The following is a 21,040-nucleotide window of genomic DNA, read 5'->3' as shown; positions in this document are numbered from 1 at the left end:
AAAAAAAAAAAAAAAAACAACAACAAAAACTATTAAAAATACCTGTGGCCCATTTTGAAGTCATTCTCTCTTCAGATACGTTTCATAGGCCCAATAATACATGTTCAAATTCACTGGTGAGTCACTATGCGGGAGGTTTACTCTTACAAATACACATAATGTACAACAATCTAGATAGACAGTGTTAACTAAGCCTTGTGTCATAGATTACAACATATATTTAAGTAACATTAAGGAAAGAATATCTCAATATAATTTGTACGTCTATTGTTGATGTCTTTGCATCTTAGGAGAATCAATTTGTTTATTTATTGTAGAGATAAAACACTAAGGCCCAATCAATTGTTTATTTACTGTAGAGATAAAACACTAAGACCCAAAGAAGTTGAGTGTCCAGTCCAAGATTACTTAGCTGGGTAGGGAGAAGATCCAGGATGCATATTACCATTATAAGATGCTAAGCTCACATAAAAGTGGAACTAATCTTCCTTTTCATTGGCATCCATTTGAAGAGGTTCAAGGAAGCCATGTAAACTCTAAAGAGAGTATTATTTCTTCCGGTACTTTAGAAACAATCATATAAAGTGTATGTATATGTATATGTATCCTGCAACAATCAAAAAGTATTTTCTATGGCTGGGTACTATTTAACACCACAGTACCTTATGTAATTCATTGTATATACTTAAGCTATCTAGTTTTGAAGTGCTAACCTAACACCCACGGAGAGCAGGGCAAGTTACCTGGTATGTTAAATACTAAAGTATGAAATTATTGCATTTATTATAACATATACCAAAACTTTTCAAATGGTTATTTCAGGAGCTTGCAATTTTAAAATACTAACAAAAAGAATTATCTCCCCCAAAATTAGAATCAGCAAAATGTATATATGGTCAAAGAAATAATTCACTCTGTTTTAAAGCAAGGTGTGCACAGTTATAAATACATAATGAAGAATTTAACAGGTTTTAAACATTTCTCTAGTCTAACAAAATTAAAACAAGTATTTAAAAAGCAAGTATATTCCTTTCTAGCAACAGTGCACAACATTTGCCCCACAAAAAAAGTTAAGTCAGGAACCTAGCTCTAATAGTAGGGGTAAAGTGAACAGGATGTACTACTTGTATTTATAATGAGTAAATGTCACATGTATATTTATGCCTGGTACTTAGTTTTATCCTTTAGTTATTCATATAGCATTGTACCCTGCACCAGAAAAAAACTTTCTTCAGAGCAGAGTGGCTCCAAATACTTTTATTCCAATGGATACTTTTTTAAAACATCAAACAGAAATAAAATTTTAATTAAATTTTTCTGGTAAATCAGTATATTTACTTAAATGTATTTATAAACAACATGGACTTTACCTTTCCTTAAAATTGTGATGTTCTTCATAACTGAACCAATTTATATGATTTTTACACTATTAATATCTAATGAAAAAAGATACCTACTACCTCATTAAAAACAGCCAAAACACTGATTTGTGACTGAATACTGAACACAGTTAAAGAATGCCGAGAGATATCTAAGTATGAAGTTGGAGCAAACAAATGCTCCAATAACCTTAGATATGGTACAAAGATTAATTCTACATACTGCCACAATGCAATGCTAATTAAATTTTCCTCACAAATATTTTTCATATTGATTAAGGTTTTTCTTCCCAGTTTCATTTGTGAGAACTAAGTTGGAGAAAACATGTTTATCTTTCCAAAATATAATGATGAACAAAGAATACAGATTTCTTCAGAATATTCTGAAAGGCAAAGTAAGACACACAAGGTTTCTGAACGTAAGATTTATAAGTCATAGCCACTAACCAGAGCCAAGTCAGCCCTGAAGAGGGGTTTGTCAGCCAGCCCTTCTTCCTCACACGAGTGTGGTGGGTAGAGAAAGGAATCCTCCTTAGCAGAAACATAACCTTCTTCTGGTGAAAGCTGCAGGGAAAATGGGTGTTCAAGGGCCAGTTCATGGAAAAGAGACAGAACAGCAACGAGGAAAGGAAATGGGAAAGGAAGGATAAAGGTAGGAAAAGTGATGGGGGAAGAGAAAGAAATAGGGAAGTTTTCAAATTATCTGACTTTCACACAGAATGGTAAATATGAAATCTGATATTCGTATTTAACATTTATTTGATAAGAGACAATGAGGATTATTTATTCTAATATAAAAATCACCTGTTGGATGAGAATCCCTTTCTACTAATTTTTCATTCTTATAAAAAATTGTTTTTCAAAATCAATGATTTTTTAAAATTCTGTAATAATCTTCTAGTTATTTTTATCTGTAAAATATTTTGGTCAAACAATGACTTCCTAATACAGAAATGAAACAACTTTTAGGTATTAAGAAATAAAAAGTTGCAGAGAAACAAAATATTAAAAGAAATATCAACTTCTGTCATCCCTTATAAAATATTATTTTAAATAATTCCATTTACTTGAAAAGGAATGTTACTAAACCCTACAGTGAACTCAATTTAGCATGGCTTAAAAAACAAAATAAAAACAAATCTCTACATGTACACAGTCTGCTTAACTTGCAGTTTAGAGGTATTATATTCCAAACTTGGTCACACTGACAGAAAAGCTAACAAATTTATTCTACTCTCACACAAAATGGGCTAAAATATTTAGCTCATCAGCTTGCCTACATCACCTGGTATCAGCAAAACATTCAGAAGAAGTATTACAGGGGGAAAAAAAAAACTATTTTTTTCTTTGCCCATATATGTGAGTTTAATATTTAACAAGCCTCACTTTAGGTAGTAGAGTTATTTATCATGTATTGCAATGCTTACTGAATTAAATATCAAATACTGTCATAAAAGAAATTTATTTTGCAACTATATAGAAAAAAGACTACTTCTGAATAACTGGTACGGTTTCACCTTGAGGAAAGTAAAATAAAAGGTATATTGAGTCATGTTTGCCATTTCTCTCTGTCCAACAGAAAGACCAGAACCAAATTTATGGTCCAATCTTAATAAATAGAGTCTTCGATAGCCTATCTTTATTCTTATGTTTTATCCATAGTGCTCTTTTGTCATGATTTTTACAAGCCTGGTTCGATTTCAGGTTGGATTAACATATTCTTCAATCATCCTGACCTCCTTATCTTTGTTATTTTCATAAATATATTTTAATAGGCTACTGGAATTCTTTGTGGACTAAAAAGTAGGGCATAAAACTTTAACACTTAAAATACATTAACAAAGCTTACTGTTTTAACAAATTCTTTCACAAAAATTAACAAACCCATATTGTTACTTATGAAAATATATTTATGTGTCTGCATTTTCTTAAGAAAAGGTATATCTGCCTTTTCACTTAAAACTATATTGACATACTGGAAAAAACCCACAAATATTGAGAACATCTCCAATATACAACTGCAATACAATGATAAGTGTCATTTGCAATCACCATATCTAACAAAATATACTGCTTTATGTAGCATAGATTCATTAGTTATTTCTATTATTATAGTAATTTATGATTTGGGAGCTATTCCCTGCCAGGAGAAGAGCCATAAACTGATGAACCCATTTTGGAAAGTTTAATTTCCTACTCTGCAGTAATTAGACAGCAAATGTGTTAAAGTCAACTGAATTTAGTAACTTGAAGACACTCTGACAGAGATTCTACTTTATCCCACTGTGATTAAAGATTTTATTGTTAGTTGTTAAGGCTATTAATTTTTCTAATAACCCACTACATTGGTATACATATTTTAAGCTGTATTTATTTGAAAATATTTGATTCTGCATTCATCATGACCTTATTATCAAATATAAAATGTCAAGGCTGGGCATGGTGGCTCATGCCTGTATTACTAGCACTTTGGGAGGCTGAGGTAGGGGATCACTTGAGGTCAGGAGTTCGGGACCAGCCTGGCCAACATGGTGAAACTAAAAATACAAAATACAAAAATTAGCCAGGCGTGGTGGTATGTGGCTGTAGTTCCTGAACCCAGGAGGTGGAAACTGTAGTGAGCTGAGATGTCACCACTGTACTCCAGTCTGGGTGACAGAGCAAGACTCCATCAAGAAAGAGAAAAAAAGAAAAAACGGAGAGAAAAGGAAGGAAGGAGAAAGGGAGAAAGAAAGAAAGAAATGTCAAAAGTGAACCAAAGAGCATTATTAATAAACTTCGTGGCTATTTTCTTTCCCTTATTTTTTAAAAATATTACTTGAAATTAAATTTTTATACCCATGGAGCTAGTAACCATGTTGATGAAAAGTACTGAAAGTCATGATTCAATCATGAGAACACCTACAGCTAAAAGTAGACCTATGAAACATTTCGCTTGTAAATATAAAAGGAAGCAATAAAATCTGAATTCTTACGGGTAAAGGCTTAGCAACTCCTATTCTCACAGTTCCTGACGGTGCTCCCTTCAGTGCTTCTACAGCTTCCTCAAGACTGCTGTTTTCCAAGTTAACATCATTCACAAACATGAGTCGGTCACCAGGAAGGAGTCGTCCATCCTTTTCAGCAATGCCGCCAGGCACCAAAGAACGAATTACAATCACAGTGCTGGCTGGATCAATTGGATCCTGACAGAAAGCAAAAGGAAAGAGGAGTCAGCTCATTTTACAAAGAAAATTCTTCTACAGGTTGTCCACTATAAATTGTAAGGAATGAGTAATTGCTTCAAGTGCCTAAAAATTGTCATGACAAAAAAAAACAACTCCATACAAAATTTCTAATTAGTTATTTAAGCAAAGGTTATTTCTATTTTAGAGGGTTTAGGAAGAACTCATCTGAAGCAATGGCACCCTCACTTCCTAAGGTTCCTGAGCAGACCTCTTAAATTGTACAGATAACTTTAAAATCATAATTTCAACTTTGATAAGTTATCAAATTTTATAACTATCATTGGATGCCAGATGTTGAATATATCAATTATTAACAAAAGCATTTGTTAAATAGGGTGTTACTGTATGGAACATCAACTCACGACTAGATATACATGCACTGAAGGTAGGACCCAGCCTTTCGAAATGAAAGAACAAAGAGAGAAGCCATAAAGTATGTGGTAATGAAATATTTTCTCATTTTTTTTTTTTTTTTTTAGACGGAGTTTCACTCATGTTACCCAGGTTGGAGTGCAATGGCGCGATCTCGGCTCACCGCAACCTCCGCCTCTTGGGTTCAGGCAATTCTCCTGCCTCAGCCTNTTTAGTAGAGACGGGGTTTCACCATGTTGACCAGGATGGTCTCGATCTCTTGACCTCGTGATCCACCCGCCTCGGCCTCCCAAAGTGCTGGGATTACAGGCTTGAGCCACTGCGCCCGGCCTGAAATATTTTCATATACACAACAACCTTAATGTTTTAACAAGACTCTAGAGTCAAGTCGTAAGAATGCAACTTCCTGGAGTCATCTGAGGTGGCTTTCTGATTCAGTATTAGTAAGAAGCAACAGCTACACTCTATCAGACAAGCTTTACCATCTCCTCCCTTAGCAAAGAACACAATGCAGGCAGGGACACAAGGCCAACTTGGCCAATTTAAGTATGTTCATAAATTTAGTCAAATGATTGGAACAGCAGAAATATTAATTGGAATATCAGACTATAAATTATCATTCATGTTATAGACAAAAGAAATATCTACTTCTTTATGACTTACCATTAAAATATAAGCCACCGAATAAGAGCACGGAAATAAAAATAATACAAACACTTCCAAAATAATGGAAAAAAAATCCCACCATGATATTCTTAAAATGTATCTTCCAATTTCCAAGAGGTGAAATAAAAATAGCTCAATGAATTCAACATTAAAAGAAATCCTTTATGATAATCAATGAATCATATAAATCACTTTTGAAAGACTGACTAGAAAAAAGAAAATGTCTTTGAAGGCTATAAACTACCATCTGCTTTTTCTTTGACAACAATATACCTTTAGTATACAGCATCTTTAAAAAAAAAAAATTTAAGTAGGATATACTTACCTGATAATCTAAAATGCTAAAACCAAGCCCTTTGCTCCCTTTCTCCAGCTCTATGTGCTGAATGCCAGCCTCCCACATGGCCAAAGGTGCTTGAACCTCCTCTGTGCTCTGACCCACATCAGTCATCGATAGCACTGGATCCTCTGTCTCTGACGACCCGATGAACTCACCTAGATCTACACAAGGCTGGATAACACATCAGACAGCTCTTATTTCAGAGGCACTAGATTAGCTGACACACATACCAACACCACAAGAAAAGGGATATTCCCAGCATCTGTCCAGAACAAAACATTCTCAAACAAGAGTAGCAACAGCTTTTCATGAAACCTTTAGGAATTGAGGTAGTAATTATTGAAAGTTGTTAAAAATGAAGAAATATGTACGTTTTAACAAACATTAAAAATATACGATTCAAAGGTCTATGAAAATATGCAATGGTTACATCTCAACAGCACGATTGTGGGTGACTGTCACTTTTTTCATCAGTGTTTCAATCATCAGAAAAAAATATAAAGCTATTTTGATATTAAAAGAATTTGTAAGATAAATAAAAACAAGAGAAAATGGATATATGTAAAAGTTCTATACTCTACGCTAATAAGAGTTCTAAACTGCTGTGACTTGTGCATATGGTTATTTCATTAATAAATTAACATACACAGTGGCAAAACATAAGATTTGAAAATAGATTTGTCCCAGCTTGAAGCATTTTGAATATTTGAAATCTGAGTTACATTGAGCAATATTCCTAATCTGGGCTCCACAGTTACCCATCTCATAGAATTTTCTGAGGGCTAAATGAAATAACATTTATAAAGCATCTGACAGAAATAGGGATTCAAAATGTTAGCTTCTTTCAGTGAAAATATTAAAGAATATAGGTTAATTCAGCTTTGTTCATCTGTATGCACATAACTTAAAGAAAGATGTGTTTATGAGGATGAAATTCTAGTTTGTATAATATCTTTGCTTCTAATCAATTATTGCACCGCCTAGGACCATGGATGCAAATGACACCCATCTGCTTTATTGTAATAATCTCTTTATACATGTAAAAACATGTATGGATATATACATGGCATGCTAGACTTTGAGTGCTATAAAATTTGGAATTACATTTCTTATTCTACCCTATTCTAATCACACATATAAATATTAAACTATGCATTTTATTCTTCAAAATTTTCAAAATCATTCCATTGTGCTGATTCATTCAATATAATATATATCAAATCCTAACATCATCTCTTAATACATCTTAAATAAGATTTGACTAAACCACAAATTATGCAAAGTCCAAAGCTTAACTTTAGGTATTAATGTGTATCCTCAGAAAAGCTGATTAGCTCCATTTCTTGACATCATGATATGAATTGGAAAGAATAAGCAAACAGGAAAATGTGAGTTTCTGAATGTCACAGAGAACTATCTGACATGTAGCATTATGAACTCAAATTTATCATATTTTAAAAGCATAGTGTGTAAACAAGTAAAGCCTATCCACACAGAAATGCTGTGTCCATCCATACTTCAGCCATTCACTATGTGGTAACTGCATGCCAGGCAGAGTTGGGTAGTTTATGTAAAAATATTTTTTTACCACATATGTACTATGCATACACTATTTACATACTTCGATTTTCTCTTCTGCAAACAGAGACAAATATGACCATCTACTTCATAGAAATATTGCAAGTAAATTAAACAAGTATGTAGTATGCAGTAATATCTAACATGATTTCATAACCTTATTTAACCTTCAGGGAAACTTTCTAAGACAGGCCTCATGACTTACATTTTACTGAATTGAAAACTGAGGTTCAGAAAGATGAAGTGATTTGCCCAATTTCCTACAGCCAGTGGTCAAGTCTGATTCAAACCCAGATTTGGCTGACTTTAAATTCTATCCTCCAAGCCATGGGCTACGTGAGTAAATCCAAAACTCAATTTAAAAATGCTTAAAAATTTTTAAACCATTTAACCTTTCCATTAGAGTTTAGCCTCATATATGCAAGTCTGATACCTTTTCTGTTAGCTCAATATCACATAAGTCCAGGCTATCCAATTCTGATTGGGTGGTGGGTGGCACAGTTCGACGGCAGCACACCATTGTCACTTCTATAGGCAGTTCTTTTAAGATATTTACCACATCTTGGTGATTTTCACCACGTAAAGTTATGCCATTTACCTGTGAAAAAAGATACATTGTCCAAGAAACAACACTTCATAATATGAGTATTTTTGTGAACACAACTTTTTATTAAATAAATATAAATTTTACTTTAGTCATTACCATAGTTTTACTGTGCTCAGAATTACAGTGAGAACTGTGGAAATACCATCTAAATTTATGTGCAATGTAAAGTATGGTTAGAATTGGAGCTTCCAAAGCACTCAAAAAAATAAATAAATAAATAAAAACCACTAGCTTTCATCCATGCTTGATCTGCCAGTATAGTAGTCTGGGAAAAAAGAGACAATAAAAATATTTTCAAAGAATAAAAGGAGCAAGGAGAAGAATATTGTAAAACTTTGATATTTTATAAAATTTTAAAGTGAAAAAAATGGAAAATGACATATATTGTATGCTAGTGTGTTTTAAAAAGTAAGGTAAAACAATATATTCCAATTTTCTTATTTATGCATTAAAAATACTGGCAGATTACAAAGAAACAGATTAGTAGTTTAGTAGTTACCTAAAGAAGAGTGACGAGAACTGGGTGGATAGGGACAGGAAGGAGACTCTTTTCCATTCTTTATCTTTGTATTCTCTGTGATTTTAAACATGTAAATGTATTACTTATTCTAAAAATAAAGATTAAAAAATTTTCAAAGACTGTTGTTATAGTTCTCTGGACCTAAGTAAAAAATGGCAGAGAATTAGGTCTAAAGCTAAATGTACACAAAGATACAAAATTTCTGCTTTGGGTTATTTTTATCTGTATATTTCTCTCAGGTCCCCTTTGGAGGAGAAATTTAAAATGAGAACTTAATCACCACATTAAGCCTCCTGCAACCCTTTCTATGTCTTATTTAAGGAGGAGAAGGAACAGCATAGCTCCTTACTTCCAATAGCTCGTCTCCACTGAAAAGCTTCCCGCTGTGTCCAACAGGACCTTCTGGGAGAACAGATCGGATAAAATGATGTCCTACGGTTGCTTCTAGGCTTATCCCCAATCCACTGTTCTCACTAAACTTGCTCACATGGGCCACCTGAAAAGAAAAAAAAAAAATCACCATGAGTTTTATATCCTATTTCTACTCATGCACACATTTAATGTTTTATGTTCACCCAAAAGTGGTCATCTTTCTCACAAAGCTTCAAAAACCGTATTGTAAAACTGCAAAGCTTTGCGGCTTTTCCTTTGAAAGAGTACTGCTGTCTTTTGACTTCATGAACTAACAAACTGAAAGGAAGCAGCAAGCTGCAAACAGCCATTACATAGGTCTCATTTGTTTCTCATAAATAGGTAAAATTTCTCTCCTTGTTTCCCAAGTAGAAGAATGAAGTTCAGAAAAGTTACAATAACCAGAGTTGCACAGCTAGAAAAGGGCTTTGACTCTAAACAAAGAACCTAGAACCACATTCCTGGTTTTATGCTATATCCAGAGACAATGATCTTTACAAATAATCAAAGCTTAAAACAAAATAATGAACTTCCAATTTCCTACTGTTACACTAAATAAAGAAAAAATGTTAGGAAACTGTTCATTTTAACATAGAATCCAGTAATTATAACATTAAAATCAGAAGGTATGCCAAAGATAATCTACTTTTTTTTTTTTAACTTTATAGTTAAGGAAACTGAGGGATAAAAAGACTAAAAAAAGTTTCATTAACAAGAGCTCTTTCAAATTTTGATGATAACATGTGCGGAAGTCACTTTCAGAAGCAATATCATCTGACTTTGAAATCTAATGCTGGGCAAAATCCTTCTCACCCCTGAAAACCCAATTTAGACATCACTTCCTCTGAGAACGTCCCATCCAGTAATGTCCATTAGTCCTGTCACACTACTTCACGATTTCATTTATGCTGTATCATTACACAGCAAACAACTTAAAGTCAGATCTATGTCTTATTTACCTTGATCTGACCAAGGTCCATAAATAACATAGTCATTTTTCATTTATTGTACACATCTGCCCTTGACAGATTACTAGGAATGCCACCAAGAAAGCATGTGCACAAAGGGAAGTTAAAAGTTCAGTCTTTGAATAAAGAAAATGTGGCACATATACAACATGGAATACTATGCAGCCATTAAAAAGGAGTTAATGTCCTTTGCAGGGACATGAATGAAGCTAGAAGCCATCAGTCTCAGCAAAGTAACACAGGAACAGAAAACCAAACATCACATGTTCTCACTCATAAGTGGGAATTGAACAATGAGAACACAGGGACACATGGAGGGGAACATCACACACCGGGGCCTGTCAAAGGAATAGGGGCAAGGGGAGGGAGAGCATTAGGCCAAATACTCAATGCATGCGAGGCTTAAAACCTACATGATAGGTTGATAGGTTCAGCAAACCTCATGACACATATATACCTATGTAACAAACCTGCATATTCTGCACATGTATCCCAGAACTTAAAGTAAAATTTTTTAAAAAGTTCAGTCTTAGGTCTGATGCCTGTGACAAAATGGCTAGTCAAGAGGTCTCCTTCATTATTCAATTGCCATGCAAAGAAATGCTGTCTCAGTTATCCATACCTGCCACATTAACCCTATCCCTCCATGAAAATAATTTCTGAAGTTTCATATTAAATTAACCATTGTTAAGATGAACCTTAATGTATTTTTTCTTAACTCAATTTAAAATGGTAGTAACAGCTATACTTACTCAATTCATATTTGACTGTTAATCATTTTGAATGTTAAAAAAAAAAATTATACTAAGGTGCAATGGTGCATGCCTGTAATCCCAGCACTTTGGGAGGCTGAGCGGGGCAGACTGCTGGAGTTCAAAAGTTTAAGACCAGCCTGAGCAACAGGATAAAACCACTCTATAAAAAACATAAAAATCAGTTGGGTGTAGTGCAGCACGCCTGCAGTCCCAGCTATTTGGAAGGCTGAGGCAGGAGTACAGCTTGAGGCTTGGTGGTCAAGGCAGCAGTGAGCCATGATTGCACCACTGCACTCCAGCATGGGTAACAGAGTGAGACCTTGTCTTAAAAAATGAAAAAAAAAAAAAAATGATGATTATGGTCATGAGGATTAAATGAGAACACTGTTGCTTGGCACAAAATACTCTATAAATGCTTGTTATTAATATATGTCATCTGTTGTATTTTCTCCCTTGGTATATAAATATTATAAGAAATATGAAAAATTCTACCTAACATAGCATAATATTTTATTTTTCCTTTTGAAACCCCTGAAATGTGCTGGTATGTATCTTAACATTGGTAATTTGTATCAATTTTGCTGGACTTCCTTTTGGGATGGTAGATCACAATGGCTATGTTAGATATACAGGCTATTAATAAACACAAAACATTCACCACAGCATAAGTGGTATGAAAAAAGTATGCAGGCTTTTTTCAGGAAGGTAAATACATAGTAAGGTAAAAGAAAGTGTGGGAAAGAGTCCTTTGATCATTCTGTTCATAAGTCACGATAATTTTGTTTTATTTTTAAAGAAACTCTCATTCTATTTTGATTATTTCCATAAATCATAGGTTTAAAAATCAGAAAAATCCTTCCTTGTATCTATAGTATTCATATTACTGGAAATATTAAAATACTGATAAAATACAAGTTTCAAAACTTCAATCCCATTTATTTCAGTTCCTTTGTTACTTGCCTTTCTCCAACCTTAATTTTTTTTTTATTACCTGGATTACCACATTTAGGTCATCTAAAAAAAGCCTGTACATTTGATTCTTCTCTGGAACTCTGATGATTGACTCTATTATTCCCTCAAACTGTCTGTTCAAATACAGTTGCAAGTTAAGAAATTATGGAGGGTAAGCTAACCTACCACTATTTCATAGTTAATTCCCATAATCCTTTGCCACTTTGCCAGCAGGGCAGCTTCTTGTTGTTGTGCATCTTCTGTTTCTTCTACCTCAGCTGACAGTAATGGATACCCTGAAAAAGTCAAGGCAATTAAGTTAGTAGCCAACTACAAAAATCTGAATACTGCTGAAAGTGGGGTGCAGAACTACCCTGCAATCATTATATTGCAGTAAATCTCTCCCTTCACCATTACTGATTTAATACATTTGGGTGCTCTGATGCTGGGTGCATACATATTTACAATTGTTATATCTGCTTGCTGTATTGACCTATTGATGCTTTTCTGATTACATAATGACCTTGTCTTTTTATTTTTTTTACTGTTCTTCACTTAGTTTATTTTATCTGACATAAGTATAGCTACTCCTGCTCTTCATTTTTGTTTCCATTTGCATGAAATATCTCTTACGGGATATTCCCACAGAATGTACCCCAGCAATATGGCAATATTGGGGCTCCTTTGAATGTGATATTTCTTTTCTCTTGATGCTTTCAGTATTCTTTTTTATTTTGCTAGCCTGATTACAACGTGCCTCTTTGTACTGAATATAGTTGGTTACCTCTAAGCCTATAGCTGGATGGTGTTGTCTTTCTCCAGGTTTGAGAAATTTTCAGCCACCAATTCCTTAAATATGGTTTAAGATCCTTTTTCTCTCTGGTCGCCTTCAGAAAAAATTCCTATTATACAGAGGTTAGCTCACTCCATGGTATCCCATAATTCTCATAGGTCTCCTTCACCCTTTAAAGTCTTTTTTTTCTTTCTGCTCCTCTGACAGGGTAATTCCATATGGTCTATCTTCAAGCTCATTAAGTTTCTCTGTTTGATCAAATTTGCTTCAATAAAAACTTTCTAATGAGATTTTGGCTTAGTTACTGTATGATTTATTTCTAAGCTTTGTATTTTTTATTTATAAAAGAAAAAATAAAAAATATAAAGATAAAAACAAAAGATACAACAAAATAAAAGATACAAAGATAAAAATAAAAGATACCAAGAAATAATTATTTGTCAAATTTTCATTGTGATCCTGAATTATTTTTTTAATTCCATTTTGTTTTTTATTCATATTTTCTTGGGATTCCTTGAACCTCTTTAAGAGAATTATTCTTAATTTTCTGTACATTTCATAGATCTTCAATTCTTCTGGGTCCATTGCTGGAGCTCTGTTGGGTTTCTTTTGATGGTACCCTATTTCTCCATGTTTTCACAATCCTTGTGTCTTTACATTGATGATGGTACATTTGAGGAGTTGGCTACCTCTTCCAGCTTTTGCAAGTGCTCTTTGGTGGTGTTAGAGTTTTACTACTTAGTATCAGAACTTAAATGCTGGGCTTTTGTTTTTCCCATTCTGGGGAGGATTTATACTGAGTACTGGAACTAAAACACTGCCCTGGAACTAACTCTTTGACTTGCCATTATTTCCTGTCTAGGGGAGACTTACAGTGAGCACTGAAAGTTAAACACTGCCCTAGAATTATATTGCTGCCCTGCCATGGGTCCCCAGTCTCGGGAAGACTTACGCAGGCACCAAAACTTAATCCAAACCTTTCAGTTCTTTCTAGGCCAGGAGATGGCTCCATGACAGCACCAGGATTTTGTGGAAAGTCCAGCTAAAAAAAGGATATTCCCACAGATTGTACCCTGGCAGCACCATGGAACCATTCAGTCTCTTCAGCATGGCGTACCCACTGATCAGAGTGCAGAATACCTGCCAATGCATGCCAGTCACTGTGATCAGTGCCTCTATCTTTGTTCACTATTCATCCCAAGTGCTTTAGCCCTCCTGTAACTCCTAACGGTTCCCAAGAATGGGACCTGGTGGGCTTCCAGTGAAAGATTACCAGACCAGTGGAGAGAGTGAACATCTACCTCCAATTTCCTCCTCTCGTCTTGGAAACTGTGAGTCTAAAGAAATTCTCTTTGAGTGGCATTATGCCAGTTTGAGGAAGTGGGCAGATGAGCCTCAACTCATTTATCTTGTGAGTTATGGCTTCTCTCAATCCTGTAGGCCCTGGAAGTTTCTCTGCTTTTCCCCCTAGTTTTGGTGAACTCAGGGTGATATTTTTGTCTTTGATAGTTTCTAGTTGTATGTATATAGGAAGAGTGATGTGGGAGGAATCTTCTAATCTGCCATCTTGTTGATGTTACTCTTCAATTTGCTGTATATTTTCAAATCACCAGAAGAGCAGAATGTTGTGTTGAATATTCATAACACAAAGAAAAAATAAATCTATGAGGTGATCAAAATGCTAGTTACTATGATTTGATCATTATACACTGTATTCATGTATGGAAATATCACACTGTACCCCAAACATATGTACAATTTTTATAGATCAATTGAAAATAATAAAAGAAAATAAACAAATTCAGTACAGAGGGAAATAACTATGCAAGGAGGAACACAGATTGCAGGGAAGCTTTGAACTGATTCTGCAAGAGAAATAGGAGGGTCAGTCCAGAGTCATATCTCTTTCCACACTTCCTTTCTCTGAGTCTGCTGTGTGTACACAGCTAGGCAGTGATTTAAGCAGGTAAGATTATGAATGTGAAAAGTGGGGAATCATGCTGCTGATAAAAACAGTCTGCAATTCATATTCAACCAACCTTCAGCAGAACAACTCTCCATTCTCACCTTCTCACAATTGCCCCAAGACTGGATTTCAGGCATATGTTTAAAAATCATAAACTCTAAACCTCTGATCTTGCTGGAAAGTCAAATGACTTTTCCAGACTTGCACAATGAGTAAAATATCTGTGGAAGAGGCAATAATACCTTATCCTTTGTCTGAGGACTAATACTAGGGCAGATGTATTAAAATCACTTAGAAGTTCGTGCTTTATTTTGTTTAATTCCTGATTCTAAGTCTATGGTCACTTCCAATGTATCCTGCCACACACACACACACACACACACACACACACACAGAGAGAGAGAGAGAGAGAGAGAGAGAGGGAGAGAGAGAGAGAGGGAGAGACTGATTTTTCATTAGCTACCTTCACCAAAGCAAACTAGATGGTTCTGCGCCTTGGAGACAACTTCCACACCATGCCCACTTAGTATCACAAGTATCATGCTCTAAATATTTTTATCCTTTCCCACAACTCTTGATATTCACTTTAGCCTAAATAATTTCTTTACTTATTAGTGTAAAAATGGCAGAATGTTATTAGTACATGTGAACTCTATACATCTAACTTCTGGAATATCTCTGCATGTATAAACATTCCTTTAAAATAGTAAAAAATCAATCAAAGTTTTCAGTAGAAAATTCAATAATGAAGGAACAAATATGTTAAAGAACAACAAAGCTTTGGTATAATTATACAGTAAAAGGAATTCACATGAAGAGAGGGAGATCAGTCTAATGGCTTTAGGTTACCAAGTACCTAAAACAATCTGAAAGGTCAAGGAAGCACACAGCACACAGAATAAAAAGAGGGCAGCAACATTCTGGCAAAACTATGTATTAAAATAATACTACTAGCTAGGTGTGGTGGCCCACGCCTATAATCCCAGCACTTTGGGAGGCCAAGGCAAGCAGATCATTTGGGGTCAGAAATTCAAGACCAGCCTGGCCAACACAATGAAATCCATCTCTAAAATAAATAATGACAAGAATGCTACTCTAAATTTTTTTAAATAGCTTGATGGGTCCTATGTTTACAATGAGAGCATTCTCAAAAGGTGTGAAAATTTCTCTGCAATTATTTTCCAAACCAACTTTCCAATATTAAAACTTGGAACCCCTGAAAAATTGAGAAGTGAGAAAAACCCTCCCAAAATGGAATAGTTTCATTCCCAAGAGCTTATGTTTTAAAGAATCTCCTGTGTTTATTTTAAAATACTTTTTAATTTTATTACTGTTAGTTTATGTTGGCTGCGTAGAAACAAAGAGAATAAATTAGAACCACATATACAACCAGATAATTCCTAAAGAGTTCTAGTTAAAAAAAAATATGGAAGAATAGACTGACTCAGCAACAAAGTATAGGTGAATGATAAATGAAAGTATAAATTAGCTATAAATGAAATATTTTAATCTGTAAGACCACTCAGTCACATTTGTAAACAGGGATTTACAAATATCACTGTTTGAATTTTTTTTTTTTTTTTATTAATTATTAACAATTCCATATAGGGTTAATCGCATTAGTAAAAATCATTTCTAAAAAAAAAATAATAAAGTATATAATAAGCTGGTTCTAGGTGTTTACCTTCTTCTTCAATTGGTAATATGCTGGTGTTTCTCCTCGAAGATAAAGGATCTTCATCATTTTCATAATTTTCTTAAAGATAAAAATATTTTAATTATATCTTTAGTATAATCAAACACTTGAATTTTTCTAAACCCACCATATTTATTCGAATTCCTACATGAGAGTCTGTTTTTTAGAGATAAACTTCTCAGAGATAAACTTCTCAATAACTATATGTACTTAAAGTTCTGTTAGTGGAAAAGAAGTAATACATTTCTCCTGTGATTTGCCCCTCTGTCTCTTAATAGTGCAATATATATAAACGGCATAAACATCAGAATGGTCAACAGTTTTAGAAATAAGACAGCATTTTTCAGCCAAAAGTCTGATTTCTACCAATAAACCCAACCATCAGTGAGCTACATAGGAATTTCAGTAATTTGCAGACATATTCACATACAAACAGCTTATGAATGACATTTCTAAATGTGGAATTAAAGTCTATTCTTTCAAGAAAAGGCTGGACATTTAGAATTATTATGAAGGTCACATAAATAATCCAGACAGAAGAACATCCCCCTAAAGTAAGAACACTGCAATGACATCCAGAAGTAAAGCAGCAGCAGAAAGGTAAATAACTGCCTGTTTCCAACTGAGAAATGGTAACAATGAATAGGACAGGAAGAAAGTGGCTCTAGTCAAAAGCCTACTCTGTAGGTTATAGACACATTGCTGGTTCCAGTTAATCCTGACTTTATTAAACTTCCTTTTTCCCCTTGATTTATAATGAATAGTTGAGGGTAAAATGCATTCTGATTAATTAAAAACCATTCTGAAATAGTAATTATTTTGGAATTAGAAAAAATTGCAGATAATATAAAGGTCTAACTAAAAACCAGATTAACCAAGGATTACCTTTGCTTAGGCTGGCATTAACAGGAGACAAATCTGCATCTTTTGTGATGTCTTCCCTTGACATGAGCTCAGCTTCCTGCTTCACTCCTCTCCTCATTAGTGTCAGGACCACAGTTTGTCCCGTGTGTCGCAATACCTCTACGGCTTGTTGATTAGTAAAACCCTGAAGGTTTGTACCATCTACCTGTGAAAAAAGATAAGTTACATGTTAAACAAATGAATATTTGTATCAACAATTCACAAAATGTGTCTGTATAGTTTGTTAATGTGAAAAGAATGGAGAATAAATAGTCCTCTTATTAGGGAATGTTCAATAAGACCCTAGTATTTCTTTGGGAACCAGTATTAACATGGATGCACTGGAATCACTTGAGAGGGGTCTGTTTATTTTAATACAGATTCTGGGGTACCATATCTAGAAACTGAGTCACTAGTTCTAGGGTGGAGCACAGGCTTCTATGCCTTTTCTTTTTTCCTTTTTGTTGAGACAGGGTCTTGTTCTATTTCCCAGCCTGGAGTACAGTGGTGCAATCATGGCTTACTTCAATCTTAACCTCCTAGGCTCAAGCGATCCTCCCACCTCATCTTCCCAAGTAGCTGGAACCACATGCACACATCACCAGACCTGGCTAATGTTTAAAACTTTTGTGTAGAGATGGTGTCTCCCTATGTTGCCCAGGCTAGTCTCGAACCCCAGGAGGGCTCAAATGATTCTCCCACCTTGGCCTTCTAAAATGGTAGGTTTACAGGTATTAGCCACTGTGCCCCATATCTACTCTTTTTTAAATATGCTTTTATATTCCTCAGTTGATCTCAATGCACAGTCAAGTTTGGAAACCAGAACCATGCAGGATTAAAAGGCATAGGAAACAGTGATGAATGTGCTCATTGAGTGCACTGATGTATCACAAAGTCATATTTATATTGCCTTTTGAAAAAGAAAGAAAAAAGTACTTTGCCTTTTTATTTTTCTGTTCAAAAAATACAACTGACTTTCCCCTTTTCACAAATGACAAAACATTCAAAAATGTCCCTGTGATCTTTCCAAAATATAGATATCTCCCCATATCTCCCCAACCCTCCCTTCTACAGAAAACTCCTTAGGACAGGGCTCCAAATTCTCAATGTGGCTCAGAATGGCTTGTGCCAAGCGCCCCCACCTCCTACCAGCACCAGCCTCATCTCTCATGATACTGTCCATTACTCTCTGCCCTTCAGCCACAGAGGGCTCACTTCCATTCCTCTGGCTTGCATTGCTCCCTTCAGCCATGGAGTCTCTGCAAGTTCTGTTCCCTCAGCCTGGACTCTCTGAATAGCCCACTCTAGACCATGACATTTCTCAACAGTTTACTTAGAAAACACTTATAATTGCTTTATATCTCAGTTCAATAGCTGTTTTCATAATAAACTACACCTTGATGTATTTGACTGCAGTCAAACTCATAGGATTTTTCAGAATTTTAATTTTACATTTTCTGCCATTATGTAGTTTATGACTATAAGCTCCAAGGACAGGCTCTGTATTATTTTTGCTTATAGTAGTGTCACCAAAACATGGTGCTGTCCATACTATAGATATTCAAGTACAGAGTCATTGGCTCATAGGTCAAAAACATATGTGTAAAGCAAATTATATTTTGAGATAGATATAGATTTTAACAACATGTTGTTTAATTCAAAAATCACAGTAAAAAATTTGAAAAAGTAGAGCAATACATTTAATATTGAAATTCAAAGTCATTGATATTCCTTAGAATTGCAAAATGACTATAAAACGACTGTACATGTAATGCTTTCCAAGCATAGTGGGGCCATATTAGGCACACAAAAATTTACTAAGTTAGAAAAGATCTAGATTTTATAATCTTATAATTCATATCTTTACTAACCTAGTAAATATGTGAAAGTAATAAGATCTAGATCAAGGCTGGGCACAGTGGCTGATGCCTAGCAATCCCAGCACTTCAGGAGGCTGAGGCAGGAGGACTGCTTGAGCCCAGCAGTTTGAGGTCAGCCTGGGCAACATGCCAAAACCCTGTCTCTATAAAAAATACAAAAATTAGCAGGTCGTAGTAACATATGCTTGTAATCCAAACTACTCAGGAGGCTGGGGTGAGAGGCACTTGAGCCCAGGAGGTTCAAGGCTGCAGTGAGCCATGATAATGCCACTGCATTCCAGCCTGGGCATCAGAGTGAGACCCTGTCTTTAAAAAAAAAAAAAAAAAACCTCAAAAAATCTTTTTCTAGAAAAATGTTGTCTGGAAAAAGTTGTCTCCAAGACAGAGTACCCTTACTGCAAAGGTTTCTGAAGGAATAGAATGAAACTTCTAAACAAACATTTTAAAAACTCATTTGCTTTGCAGATATGTGTATATGTGGGTTTGTACATATACATAATTATATATATATATCTAATTATGTATATGTACACATATATAAACACACATATAATGTCTGTTAAGTACATATATGATATATATATATAACAATATATATGAATATATAGTGAAGAGGAAAGAGAAAAAAATGAATAGGTGGTTATTTTTACAGGAAGGAATATTAAATCAAAAATCCAGAAACCTCTGATCTAGATGAAAATCTCATATTCTGTCAGTTCCTTAAACCTTCTACGATACTTCCGAGCTGAATGGTAACTTGAACATAAGTATCTGATTCTTCTTTCTCCCTACCTCCACCCTGCTGATTCCCTGTTAGAAAAACTAACAAAATATAACAGAGAAAATACTGCAACAAAACTGGAAACCAAAAAGAAGCACCAAGATCCCTAGACCAGCAGAGGAATTTCTACTAGAAATGGTCTGGGCATGGCCAGAACAAACGCAGGCCAAATGAGTCTTGGTATGTGTGGGAATAGCCTGTTTTGTCTATAAGAAGAAGCTTCAGCAAAAATCAAACAACATCCTCTCATTAAATGAGGTAGTCAGAGTGCATATGTGGATCCTAACCAGTAACTCTAAGAAACACACCAAACACTAAAAGCCATACTAAGCTGGGTTGCATGTAGCAACACGAATTACTTTAATTGTAATGACTATTATCTTAACCACACATGTGTGCACACATGAACACACACAACCCCAACTAACTCCTGGCTACCACAGCAAACACAGAAAACAAAAACAGAGGCAAAATCCCCCCGTGTGATTCTCTAGCACTGGTTTCCTCTCCATTTTGTTAATCTACAAAAGAATCAAGTGAAGCTACAGTAAATGTAAACTTTCCCCTTCCCTGTCCACTTTGCCAATTCCTGAATCATCTGGACAAAACCCATACAAACTGCAGCAGAACCCGTCTCAGCTTCTATCTGTACAAGCCCAAGCCCAGTTATTTTTGAGACTGACCAAAGGTCATGGGATGTGAAATAAGATACCACAGCCCAAAAAGAAGATTGCACACTGAAGATCCATGCATGTATCTTAATATGAAGCTGTTATTGCAGTGAACAGGAAAAAAGATATTTCCTGAAACTTACTATCAAAATAATTCACATTCCCTTGTATTTATGAAACAGTTACAAAGAAGAAACAAGTATCTACAAAAAAGAAAAAGAAAACTTACAATGAAGACAGTCAACAAGATTTTAAGTACCGCAAAAGCAAAGTCAGCAAATGGAAGACCTGGTCATGCAGTTTTCCAGCATCTCAGAGGAAAAGAATAAACAGATAAAAATGATCAGAAACAAAGCTAAAGACAGAGGCTGATCTAGGAAATCCAACATACTAATAAAAGAAATTATATGGAGAAGATGAAAAATGAGGGGGAAAAGTCAAACAAATGATTAGGGAGAAGGGAAACTTTTCCAACTCTACAAATGGAAAAGGAACATGAAAAACCAGAAAATGAGAAATTAAAAAAAAAAAATCCTGACACCTGAATGTATCCTGGTAAAATTTTTTATTTCAAAG

The 21,040-nt window shown here is 34.8% G+C and overlaps 1 protein-coding gene across 1 annotated transcript in view; it reads right to left on the bottom strand.

Moving 5' to 3' along the window:
* The window catches only part of MPDZ (multiple PDZ domain crumbs cell polarity complex component), a 165,833-nt gene that overhangs the window by 78,216 nt on the left and 66,577 nt on the right, over nucleotides 1-21,040 (bottom strand). The window contains exons 11-18 of the mRNA XM_037734472.1: nucleotides 17,115-17,298; nucleotides 16,218-16,289; nucleotides 11,961-12,070; nucleotides 9,039-9,185; nucleotides 7,996-8,160; nucleotides 5,970-6,155; nucleotides 4,355-4,564; nucleotides 1,827-1,943 (exon numbers count right to left, since the gene is read on the bottom strand). Of these exons, the coding sequence (XP_037590400.1) occupies nucleotides 1,827-1,943; nucleotides 4,355-4,564; nucleotides 5,970-6,155; nucleotides 7,996-8,160; nucleotides 9,039-9,185; nucleotides 11,961-12,070; nucleotides 16,218-16,289; nucleotides 17,115-17,298 (1,191 nt within the window). The remainder of the gene's footprint in view (nucleotides 1-1,826; nucleotides 1,944-4,354; nucleotides 4,565-5,969; nucleotides 6,156-7,995; nucleotides 8,161-9,038; nucleotides 9,186-11,960; nucleotides 12,071-16,217; nucleotides 16,290-17,114; nucleotides 17,299-21,040) is intronic.

Source organism: Cebus imitator, unplaced genomic scaffold, assembly GCF_001604975.1.
Source record: "Cebus imitator isolate Cc_AM_T3 unplaced genomic scaffold, Cebus_imitator-1.0 Scaffold624, whole genome shotgun sequence".
Lineage (NCBI taxonomy): Eukaryota > Metazoa > Chordata > Mammalia > Primates > Cebidae > Cebus > Cebus imitator.
This window is presented reverse-complemented; position numbering and strand designations above follow the sequence as displayed.